The sequence below is a fragment of the Anas acuta genome, chromosome 1 (genome assembly GCF_963932015.1).
Source record: "Anas acuta chromosome 1, bAnaAcu1.1, whole genome shotgun sequence".
NCBI lineage: Eukaryota > Metazoa > Chordata > Aves > Anseriformes > Anatidae > Anas > Anas acuta.
Window position 1 is genome coordinate 169546166 of NC_088979.1, and position 12858 is coordinate 169559023.

Consider the following 12858-nt stretch of genomic DNA (forward strand, 5'->3'; position numbering starts at 1 on the left):
CCTTCCTGCTGGGCAGGTGGTGGTCATCCTTTTTTTTTTTTTTAATTATTATTAATTATTATTTCTTTTAAGCAAGGTTTAGAAATACTTTTCCATCTCCTCGTTTTCCCTCTGGGGAGTGGGCAAGTGGTGTCAGGGTGCGGGGTGAACCCAATGGGAGGTGGTGGGGGGTCTCTGCAGGCGGGCATGGGGACAGGGCATGGCCACCCCCCACGGCTTTTTCCCCCTACTGTGCAAGGTCCGGGGCTCCTTGCAGAGGTGGGCCTCAGAAATGGAGGGGCTTGGGTGAGCTTGGGATGGTGCCCTGCCAATTCAGGAGCAAGCAGTTCTTCGGGCCAGGGTGGTGCTGGGACCTGATGGGGCGGGGTGCGAGATGCTGGTTGTTTTCTCTGTATGTGGAAGGTGAAGGCAAATTGGCAATCTGCACCAGGCAGGCTGGAGGTTTACCCATGGAAACTACACGCAGAGACAGAACTATCTTCTTTATTATAAAGATACACTATGAGGAACAAACCTGAATGTATACTGAAGCTTGTAATGGTACATGCCAAAATGTACAGTACTATACATAAAAGTGCATTGTCACAACAGATTAACAGTACATTTCTCTTCCAGAACCATGAAGTATCCATGTTTTTGTTTGTTCTTCGAGGATGGAAGGAATGCAATGGGAATGCAGCCATACACAAACAGGGAAGGATGCAATGGAAATGCAACAGTACAAGAGCAAGGCTAAAGCTCCTCTAAAATTTAAAGGCACTTTCACATGTACATACTACAGATGTACATTGACACAATTAGGTAACAGTCAACAAGCAGGAAGCTACCAGTACTGCGATTTATCAAACTTGACAGTAAAGGACAATACTGATTTGATTAGGTGTGCAGGAGTTACCCTTTAGTACGTCTGTAGTTGTATCAGTCTTTCCTGTTACATATCCACCTACTATACTTTTAAGTATCTATAATAACCATCAAACTACACATTTAACTGTGTGAATGCACTAATGTGGATGCATTCACTAAATGCACTGCTTCTAATATTTTTTTTTTCTGCTAAACAATTTCTAATATAAGCATTATGGAGTCCAGTACAGTTATTTAAACATACAAAATTCCCTATGCAATTTAAAGATACAGGTATCCATCTCAATTACGCCAGGTAGGTTATCTTAGGAACGCTAGACTAAAACTGCACTCAAATGACAGCTGAAATTCCAGTTTGTTCCACTGATTTGAGGAGAGGGGGGAACTGCTCGCATGTATCTTCTGGTCCCGAAGAGGTGAGCAGACCCTACGGACCAGCACTAACTGGGCTGAAGATGCACTGCTCGAGCTGCACAGCCCACGCTGGGGGATTTTGCAGCTTAACCTGGGTAGATCCCAGCCTGCAGCTGGGGGCTGATGGGTTTGCAAACGTCAGGATGGGTGGGAAGAGCCCTGACAGGTTGGCTCACCGGTGCAGTTCCTGGGATGCTTTTTACACCTGGGGCTTTGAATTGCCCATCTACAGAGAGGAAACCACAGCAGGTGTAAGTTGCTCATAAATCTCAGCACCTCAGTAATTGTCTATCAAATGTCCTCACTACTCCTCCCCTCCCAAACGGAGTTGTTTGCGTGTAGTGAGTGGGACAACCTAAAGCTTTGCAATGGTGAGATCTTAAATAACGCGTGGAAAGACAGATCTTACTCAAAGCCTGTTGTGCTCCTCTAGCTGAACCACAGTGGATTTTCCTTCCCCCATCTTCTTCACCAAAACTTATTTTATGGGTTGGATGCTGGAAAATATATTCACAGAAATAACGTTATGGCTTACTGTTGCAACGTACGATTGGTTCACGTGCAACAGCCCAACAGCAGAGCACTAAGCGAGGCCGACAGCCCTCACTCACACACGGACACAAGAAGGGTATTTATTCCTGTCATTAAAATGAGGGGGAAAGGTTATGGAAAACTGGAGTCAGCTTGAATCTAGGTGGTAGCAAATCATCTGCCCGTCCTGCGAGTGACCCCTGCCCAGCTGGCAGGAGGCTGTCTGTCCTGGGAGAGCCCCTTTTGTGCAGTCAGCACAACCCAGGCAACGGGCACGGTGCTTGCGCTGCGTAAGGCAACCTGCAGAGCTGGGTCAGCTCGAAACTCTGACTGTCACAACTCAGATCACGCTTTTAATTGGATGCTGAGCAGTAAAGTCAATGGGAAACTTTGCTGAATTACTGTGTAGTTGATCCTTTTAATTGCCCTCAGCCTACCCGATGGACCAACAGATTCGCATACTCCCCAGAGCCTGGCTTGCCGAACTATGAGCTTTAAATGAATTTAGCTTTTGTGAGAAACGTGGTATCAGGGAATGAGGGTCTGTCTTTGTGGGAAAAGCTATTACAGCAGATGGCAAGAGGAGTTTCTGGATACTATCCTGGATATGTGCTTTAGCTGTGACCTGTAATGATGCTTTTTGATCGGTGAGAGCAACGTGATCTCCAGATCTATTCAGCGCTCATCTCCGGTGAGACTGCCAACAAGAAAGCTAAAACTTGGTGCCAATTGTGAGAGTTGTGAGGGTTTTCTTTTTTGTGTGTGTGTCTTAAATAAGACGTGGCCTGAGATGACTTACACGTTCCACACAGACACTTAATCCTCACATGCTAGATTTCGGCTCTTACTAACCTGCTTGAGATTTGGTTTGGTGACCTAGAAATGAGTTTCCACTTCCCCCGGTACCCCCCTCCCCGCCCCTTAGTTTTGTGCAGGATTTGGTATTACGTAATTATAGTCAGACTGTGAAATATGGTACAACGTGGCAAGCTGTTTGTGATCCGTGTTGATTTTATTATAAATGGTGCAGCATCAAGTTTTCAAGTAAGTCTACGTTGTGTTTTTTCTTTTTTTAATGATGCACAATTGTCCAGTTTTTCTTTTAATTGAAACCATACAAAATACAAATGCCCATGTTAATGTAGCTAGTTTCAGACAATACATTCAAAAACACTGAAAAACAAAGCCTCTCCAGTTATAAACATGAACCAAATGGTGTTATGGAGCCCTGACTTCTATCGTTAATCCATTCCTTTCCCTAGCATACCCCAGCCGGGCACCGTGGGTGGCTGAGCTTTCTACATTGTGCAAGATTTGTCTGCTGGACCCTGGGAAGGAGGGGAAGGCCCTATGCTAGGATTTGTTTTTGGAAGAACAATAGGTTTTGGCCTAAGAGCAGGAGGTTTCAGCTGCACTCCCATTCTAGGGGCCACCATGGGCTTGAAAGTACTCATGGTGTCACTGGAAGAACTAGTGCTACGGCGAATCTGGGGCTCAGAGCTCCGTAAAACTACGCTATGGAGAGGGCTCAGCGACTCCGTGGAGGTGGCAGGGGTGGGGCTGTTCTTCATCTGCTCCAAGGTGTCCAGCACGACGTCCGGGGCGTGCTTCGCGGAGCTCTGCCGCTCCAGCTCGCGGAGCTCGTTCAGTGCTGTGTTCATCGTCTCCTCGATGTCCTGGGGCAGAGCACAGAGAGAGCAGCAAGTCACTGCTACTGAACGCACAGAGCAGGAGGGGCAGGGGAGAGGTGGAACATGCGCCAGTTAATTTGCCAACCATCCTCTCTTCAACGAATACTGGAGTGCTAAAGCCAATTTGCACCACGCTTATTTGAAAGACACTGCAATTAACAAGACTGCAACTTTCGCTTAACATTACAAAGATTTAACCTGTTGATGTGGCACTAGAGAGTCAACATTCAGAGTTAAAAAATAAATTGAGCCAAAACCTGGAAGCCATTTTATTCAGTGACTGTTAGGACAATGGATATTTGCTTTGCAGCATTTTTAACTGTGAAGATTTCTGTCATCTCTGGGGTAATGACAGCTGTAAAGATTTTAGTCTGTTTGTTATCTCTTAGTTGATTGCAACCCTCATCTACTTCCTCAGGTGGTCAGGATCTGTACTGCCTCATAGGGATTATGAGCCAGGTTTTGTAAGGAAGTCAGGCTTGTGTGTCTATCACCTCTTCTCTCTTCCTGTTTCTGAGCTAAAATTTTAAGCAGAAAAAAAATTAAGATATCATTGTTCAGTGAGCTTTGATAAGAAACTGTGGTTTGTTTGTTTTTTTTTCTGTCAGGATTTCCAGGACAAAGGATGAAAAAAAGCAGCAAGACTAGTTTACTACTTTTCAGGGGAGTTGAGATACGACTGAGATTGAATATCTGGTGTGCCCTGCTTGCTCACAGTAACTTGCATGAAGGTTAAACAAAGTTCAGATTCTTTCACTGCCAAATTATCACTAGTTTAGGCATGACAAAAAATAGCTTGAGCCAAACAGCACTGTGTGTGGTTCAAGAAACTAAATAAACAACTTAGAGTAAAACAAAACAGTAACAACACTTAGATTTCCTGACTCTCTAGTACATGGTTCAGCTTTCTGACTCAACCGTGCCCCTTATGGCCCTCACTGGAAGCAGAATTTGAAACCAAGCATTGTCAGTACATTAAATTTTAAAACACGAGTGCCAGCCTTATTGGAAAATACTTTTGCAATCATACTGTACCCTCAGGGTACCCTAGTAATCATGTTATACTACCTAGACAAAGCCTGAGTTTTGAAGACAGTGGCATCAATTTGTTCAAGAGCTCACCGTTACCAGCTTTGTACAAGACCGATTTGATGGCCGCAGTGCTCCCTGCTCCGTCCTTCTCATCTCTGTGCTGCCAGGAATGAGGCTGCTTTGGTGCTCACACAGGGACAGTATTGCCCATGATTTATGCTGGTGCAAATTCTTGCATTTTATGCTCTTAGGAACAACTACAAGCATCAGATCAACACACTGTATGAACTACATATGAGCTGTATGAAAACTAAATATCCGCAAGACTCTGGAATGTAAATCTGTGCTCTGAATGTCAAAGGCTGTTACTAGCCAGTCAAAGCACTCTTCTGCATACCGTAATATTCAGAAATAATTGAACACTAATTACATGCACGTTAGATTAGGCCTGCCTTCATCAGAGCACACAGATTTACATAACTGTTGTAATCATACATCATCCTAGCGGTGTGTGTGGCGGAGACAATTTCATTATGGTATAAGAGGAAATAATTTCTTTTTATTGCTTCTGCAATGTCTATTCCCCTTGTGCTTCTCTATCCAGAATCCCTTAATGCATCTTCTTTCACATGCACTCTGTTTACAAAGCTAAGTAGGACATCCTCCTGCACACACCCCCCCCTACTACTGCCTGTGCTCTGTGCAGTGCTGTTCACTGCGATTTGCCCCTCAGGAAAGCAGAGAGAGCAGAAAAAACAAAGACACAAACCTGAGCTATCGACTCTGGGTCCAGTGGCTTATGGTCATTGAAGCCAGTGTACTGACCGGACGATGTCGATCTTCTAATGGGAGGGCTATCGATCTTCTTCAGGGAGTCGTGCCTGCTGATGTTGGTGAGGCTGCCGTGCCCGGGCCTACGCCTCCTCTCAGGGCTGTCTGCATTGAGGTTGCGGTTCTGCAGGAGGGCCCTGGGGCTGCAGTGAGTCGCCAGGTTGGGGGAACCCAGCTCCACGGAGGAGTTAGAGAGGGGGTGCGGCGGGTGCACGGGGCAGTGACCGTCACTGCTTCTGCCGGGGCGTCTTAGAGGAGGCGGAGGTTCTGATCGCTTTCTTTGCCTGCACGAATGAAGAAGTGGTCATAGTACAAGTGGTAGTGACCCACCACAAGCACGTGGAGAAGTAATTGCTGTGTAGCACGTGGAGAAGTAATTGCTGTGTCACCTGAGCTGTGAGTAGTGCTACTGAAACCCTGCCGTCCTCAAGCTTACCTTCCTAAATACACGTCGGAGTGGCGGTCAGTGGGAGAATTCATGTCCTTCGATGACGACTTGTCCTCAGTTATGGGTCCGCTGCTGGCCTCACTGTCTGCTTTTTGGCTCAGTGTGTCAGAGAAAGTATCATCCCTGAACAGAAGACATGGTGAGGTAAGAGGTCAGTGAGTTAGGTGTGACAGCGAGTGGCACTCTTGGATTTTAATCCCATTAAGGAATTTCCTTTAGAAAAGCAAGCATGTTATAATGCACTGCAGCCTCTCCAGGTCTCCAAAAATCACTTACAGTCCTTCTGTTTATCGAGCTCTTCACGTTTCTGTTTACATGCAACCTTTATGTAAACAAACTGTCATCCTTGGCAAAGTACACATTTAATACGGTTTAATACTGTAAGAGTTCAGGGCTGCATTTCTCCAGTCCTTGCTATTCTGAAGTTAACTGTCAGCAGTTGCTGCACAGAGATAGCCCAATGAAAATAGGTGCAGCAGCAGCAGCCACCCCTTAATGTACTGGGAACACATCCATAAACAAAGCAGTTTAACCTACTAGTGACTTTTGATTAAGAGACACCAATTCAGGACAACAAAGATGAAGCCATCCTGCTTAGAAGGCAAAAATTTAACCTATCCGAGCCCTCAAAGCACTGTCCCATTTGGAAATTCCTTGTTAATTCCTTCGGTATGCTTTTATACCCCCCGAGAACCTTGTTGTGCGAGACCCTGCTTACATATCCTGCACCACGATGTACTGGTGAGGGACAAGTCCGTCAATGCCGTTGTGCCTTCCTTCCCACCAGTCTTCAGAGGCTCGATGGTACAGGAGAAGGGAAGCTCCTTTTTTGAAAGAGAGCTCTCGTGCAGATCTTCCGACGTAGTCAAACTTGGCTATAGCTTCTATGGGCTCGCACTCTGGGTAGGGAGGGAAAAAGAGCAGTTATCAGATCCCACACAGACTTATCTCTACATTTTGGTCTCATAAAACCCCTCGACTGCATTTTCTCTGTGCTCACCCTTATTGAGCAGAACTGGCAGATCAGCTGAGCTAAGGCCGACTTCAAGCAGTGGTTATAATACGTCCCTTGCAAAGAAACACAAACAGTCTGTGCCCCGAGTGTGAAACATCTGGGTTGCTTTGGGGTCTGCAGAACACATCACAGCAAACCCAAACGCTACCATAGCTGCTGCTGGGAGAGAGGCCTCTGCCTCCTGCTGGAAGGGCTCTCGTGGCTGGGAGTGGGATGGGGGCGAGGGAATGAAGACCTCTGAAGATAAGACGAATGAGCTCCTATGAATAACTGGAGGTCTGAGGAAGCTGTGCGATAAAAGAAAAGCAAACGGGAGTGCCTTTAACATCTGCAGCAGCAGAGGAAGGAAGACAGGATTTCCTTCTGCATGAGTAAGGATGTGCTGCTGTGTTGGACTGTGTTAAAGGCTTTAAAATCTTAAATCCATGGGATTTCTGTCTTTTATATGACAAGTGTGCAGGCCTGGTGAGCACCCACTGTTTTGCAAAACGCTCAGACCTAGTATTTGAACCTGCATTAGCTGCTTTTGACACCCCGTTGAGTAAGGTGAGCAGCTCCAGACTGCCTAAGGACGCAGGGGCAGTCCCGGCGTGGCTGGAGGCTGCTCGAGGCAGTTCTGCCTGCTCCAGCATCCCAAATCCCTCTGGTGTCTACAAGAGAGTTTGGGATCTTCTAAAGTCAAGCACGGATTACAGCAGTCCTGGCCAGTCTCCACACAGTGTGGCAAAGCCTCTCTACCAAGAAGTAAGGAAGCAGTACTTTTTCTTAAAGCCTGGTTTTAAAGGATAAAAAAAATAAAAACCAAACCAAACCAAAAACCAACTGACCAACCAAAAAACCCCCACATTTTCTTCCTTTGGTATTCCAGTAAATTCATCCCGATAGTGGCAATGGGCCCTATCCCGTAGACTGTCCTTGGTTCAGACACCTCCTGATGCCAGGAAAGTGCAGGTGTATTCGGAGCTGTCCCCAGACACCAGTAAAATGGCTATAGCCCTGATGTCTATTTTTTTTACACACAACACCAAAACTGCTTGGGCCCAAACAGGTTATGATTTGTTATCACAGTCTCATAATATAAAGAAAAACCTGCAAAATACTGTCCTAAAATTTGCATACACTGTTGGTTTGAATAACTCAAAGTAGAGCCCCTTAAATGACAAATTTCTTTATGTAACCAGAACAATATTTAGGTGGAAATTAACATCTGGGCTAATGACCAGCATAGCAACTTTCTGTCTGGTGCAAATTAAAATCGCTGAGGCTGTAATTCCCCGAAGAGCCAGGCGTGTAATAAAAGCCACTGTCCCTTTATGACAACATTTCGTGCAGGAATGCCTTTTTAAAATTAACTTCATCCCGCAGTACGCAAATATAATGACAATACCTTTACTGAGGCTATAGTTTGCAGCTATTTTTAATAACTTGCCCAGCCTGCAGAAGGCTGTCTCGTGGTTTGCTGCTTGTGCAGCCGTGCTCTGAGCTCCTGGTAGTGATAAACTGCAGGGGGTTTAGGTTAGCCAGGAGCTATAAAACCAGAAACTTTCCAGAGGTGGCACACAGGGGTATGGAGAATTCACTGTCACACATGCAAATATAAAGCACACTGGAAAAAATGACTTTAGTTACGTAAACACAACTATTCTAGGAAGAACAGCATTAATTCTTCAAAATGCACCGCTGCTGGATGGCTCACTGACAGATACGCCCTGGGGTGGGGTGGTGGTGATAGTTTTTATTTATTTATTTTATTTTTAAATGTTTTTTAAGTAAAGGCAGTGTAAGGATGACATAGATGGAAACATCCTGGAAACCTTGGAAACCCTTAATTCTGGTGTATATATTAGTGATTTATTCTAATATACGATCTTGTTTTCATTTCTAGCTGTTCTGTATCTCTCCAACAGAAAGTACAGGTGTGACAAAGCAATTACAGCTATGGAAGACATCATTGCCTGGGAAGATAAAGTAAACTAAGCGTGCCTGTTTATCCTGCATCACGCTTTAAGAGAGAAATATGAAATCGAATCACAATAATCTCATACTGATAAAAGGAAATGCTGCTTTTACACACATCGCGCATGCTGCCTGGGGAATTCCTTACAGGAAGGTATTACTGAGGTCAGGTAGAATTAAAAGGGACAAGACATTTGGATGAGCAGATGTTGTCAGATGGCAGGTACGTTATGGGCTGTGGAAGAGCGGGTCACCAATTCAGAAGTGTAAGCTCCCAGCTTTCAGGGTGCCAGCCACTCACTACAGGGTAATATGATAAAATGGAAAAAAAAAAAAAAACCACACTACCAACAACCAAACACCACCAAAAAAACCCAAAACAAAACAACTCAACAACAACAAGAAATCCTACTCTCCAGCAAGAAAACCCCAAGATGCCCAGAGCTATTTTCCTTTGGCATTCTCTGACGTTACCTGATGATGGCCATGAATACCGGGCTGAGCTGGCTCCTCAGGGCATCTCTTGTAACTCTGCTAATTTAAACAGGCCATGCAGTGCCCCACACTTGAGCATTCAGGTCTAAATGTCTTTTTATTTACAAACTAATGGACTAAATTAGAAATAGATCTCTCTCTCTCAGTAGTATTGCACAAATGCAGTTTGGCACAGGATGGGAATCTGTCTCCTGCACACCCCATTGCCTGTACCTCAGTACAGACTCACGTATTTTCTCAGATGTCTGAAGGAAGTCGCCCCATTGGAAACAGCTGCATGAACTGGTTATGTACGGATAATGATGTTATTTTTGAGACGTGTTTGTTAGATTTTGGCAACAAATTCCGCTTCTTCGCAGAGGAACGCTCAGTAAATCTTGCACGGTTTTATTAATGGCACCAAAAATAAATTCAGACAGGCTTTACTGTTTTGAAAGGGGCATTTTCCTTGCTTGAATGTTCCTGTTACATGGACAGAACTTTCCTGTAGCAAACAGTACTCAGATTTTACATCTTAAATAGCAATTCACCTTTTTATAGGTCAAGCCTGAATGGTTAAAACCCAAGTACCATGACAGTTACTCCCAGAAATAAATGCGTTTTGAAAAGCTAAGCCATTTAGTATCAAGGTTACTGAATGACAGACGAGCATTTTTCAAAAAAAGCCAAAGAGATGAAAGCTAAATTTGGGATCTGTATCTCACATTCTGCGTGGTACTGAATTGTAATGTCTGACAGAAAAATTGACAGCTCGGAGGGAAATGTAATTGCACTGCTCTGTCCATACCTGGGGGCATTTGCCTACGACAGCGAGGAGTATTTGGTGACATGTATGATCTCACCAGCTCTCATCTCCAGTGATTCAGCCACAGGAATGGAAGTGAAAAATTAGGACAAATTGAAGAAGTGTAGGAAAAGCTTTAGGGACTCTGTTAATCAGCCAGCTTTGTTCTCACTTTTCACTGATGCCCCTGAGTTTTGTTATGATTACCACCACCACTTGATGATACATTATGTTGTAGGGGGCTTGAAAACCAAGGTCAGACTGCAAGTAGAGCTGCCCTGATCCAGCAGCTCGGGAGAGCAGGAAGGACATAGGACACCCAAGTGCTAATTTTAACGTTGCAATTGGAGTGCCAGATGTAGTTTTAGCCTCCCTCCAGAGCTGACAGCATTAAGGTGGCACGAGGCTGCCCTCTGCACCTCGGGCACAAGGAGCAGAGGCTGAGAGGGGAGATATCCCCCTGCGCTTTTCAGGGGGGTTGCTGTTGCTGTGCACTTCCTCAGTCACCCCAGCTGCACGCTGCCTGTTGGGAACACAGCACATCCTGAAATCCCCCAGGAAGAAGCTATCTCCCCATCTGCTTAGCCTCTTCTGCACCCCATCAAAGAACGGCAGCTTTGCAATTTCCGAGTCCTGTCCCCAGGACAGCAATTCTCTGACCAGGGAACAACGAAAGCAAAGCGATGTTGCGAGGCGTTGACAGGACAGATTTGTCGATCACAGCACGCGCTGCTGAAAAGCAGTAAAAATGCTGTGTTGGAGACACAACCGTAACTTACAACCTCCCATGTCCCTGTAATTTTTGTTTTCAGCAGAACTACCCTCTCAGCTTTTACCCTGTGTTTATGAGCTATCTATGAACAGTCTGACAGCAACTGTATGGATGTTTTCCCAAGAGAAATGACCCATCTGTTTAACTTCCTCAGGAAATTCTCATTTACTTCCTTTGAAAACAAATCTGGTCACCCTTTCTCATATGCCTCCAATATGAATAAAAATTCTCCAGCAAATTAAAGGCAAAGGAAATATTCTAAAAGCTCCTCGAGCAAAACATAAACAACATCCTTCATCTGTTGAATCTTTACTGAAGAGGCACTTCTAGGTAAATGTTCTGTAGCAAAATTACAGATATATATATATATATAGTGCTTCAGCTTGAGTACAAATGTTCTGAACTTTACAAATCAAATTTCATTTCCAGATTTAGCAGAAAAAAGAAACTGAAGTGTTATTCTTAATAGGGATACTTTCTGCGTGTTGAAAAAAAGCCTGAAAACACACAGAAATGTATCGCCTTCTCCTTGCGTCTTCCTTTTCCAGTGATCAACAAATATATGAAAACAAATGGCCTTAGGAAAAAAAAAAGACAACTTATATGCATAAAACTAAACAGTCATGAAGTATTTATATGCTCAGTTGTAAGTTCCAGTTGTCTTTTCCCTTCTACCTCTATAGACATAATACATTTTTTAATTTTTAAAAACTCTGTTTGTTTTGTAAATTGTAATTAAACATTCCAGCACTACTTAAACAGAAAATACAGATGGGTTTATTCTAGTAGGCACAGAGAGATTCACTTACAGTTTAAGTTTATACAGCAAGTAAATCTTTAAAATAAGTAAAGTAGAAAAATAAATCCTTTAGCTTCTGATCATAACCTCTGGATTATGTTTCAATAGCCCTGTAATTCCTACAGGGCTAGCTGTTTGATCGTGGTTATGGACAGGACGTTTTAGCATAAATCTAATCAGACTTTCAACATTAAAAGAAATTTACACAACCTGCTTCTTCCATCTCCTAACAGGGTGAAATGCATAAGGACTGTGTGTGATCAGTACAGCAACAACGCCGCAGCTCCCTTCCCTCCCTCCACATAGAACTGGCAGCGATGCATCCAGCTTATAACCAGTGAATCTGTCACATTAAACCACCAAAATACTCCAGACCCTTCAGTGAAAGCTTTCTTTTTGCCCATCACGGGTCAGTCAGTGGCTCTCAGGAGATTCAGTATGTATGCAGACTGCACAATTCCCACCTATTCTCACTTTTGGTACCAACAACATTTTCTAAAAGGAATTGTCCAACAAATCGCATGAATTTATGTGTTGGAATATATGTGAGATGATGAATGCATTTAATTTAATGTCTACAGACAACATTAGAAAAGTGAGCTGTTATAACAGAAAGCTCCTTTCCATGGAAAATAATGGGTTAAAGCTTGCAGACTGAGAGCTGAAGGCCAACAGAGTTTTGTATGCAGCCCAGGCTTGCTCATCGTTATCTTTGCAACAGTATTTCCCTAGATTACAAATATTTTTGTGCTCACAACTATTTTGCTGTAAACACAAATGTCTGCTTCCTTTCAGCACTGAATTGATTAAAAAGGTGTGATGGGGCAACTACAATTAACTTGCTGGCTAATCTGGTGGACAAAAAACCATGTATTGAGCAGCTCAGCCTTTTAACAGAGCACCCTTCTGTTGACTGCTCTTCTCTTCAGGGTTTGTCTCCATCAAGGACACAGGTGTAAGTAATACAGGCACCACAACGGCAGTGTAAAACGAGGCACAGGTGACACACACTGTGACATTTCCATAGCCAGGATGCACATACTTTTGCTCCTCTGATGTTTTAATCTTTCCTAGGCATGGTTTTGAAGCGCCTTTGACTGCTGATGAAAAGCCGCGCTTCTCTTCCATGTCCACTCAGCACTTTCTCTCTCATTTTGGTCTCAGGTCCTCACAGTTGACCCTTATATATAGCACTGGTGTGTCGCTGGCATTTCACTACCTCA

General features: G+C 44.1%; 1 protein-coding gene across 2 annotated transcripts in view; it reads right to left on the bottom strand.

Annotated features, from left to right (window-relative positions):
* Positions 1-467: 467 nt before the first annotated feature.
* SRGAP1 (SLIT-ROBO Rho GTPase activating protein 1) overlaps positions 468-12858 on the bottom strand; it is a 149446-nt gene continuing 137055 nt past the window's right edge. For both annotated transcript variants that reach the window (XM_068669320.1, XM_068669321.1), the window contains exons 19-22: positions 6533-6713; positions 5803-5937; positions 5305-5650; positions 468-3488 (exon numbers count right to left, since the gene is read on the bottom strand). In XM_068669320.1, the coding sequence (XP_068525421.1) occupies positions 3111-3488; positions 5305-5650; positions 5803-5937; positions 6533-6713 (1040 nt within the window). In that variant the 3' untranslated portion in view covers positions 468-3110. The remainder of the gene's footprint in view (positions 3489-5304; positions 5651-5802; positions 5938-6532; positions 6714-12858) is intronic.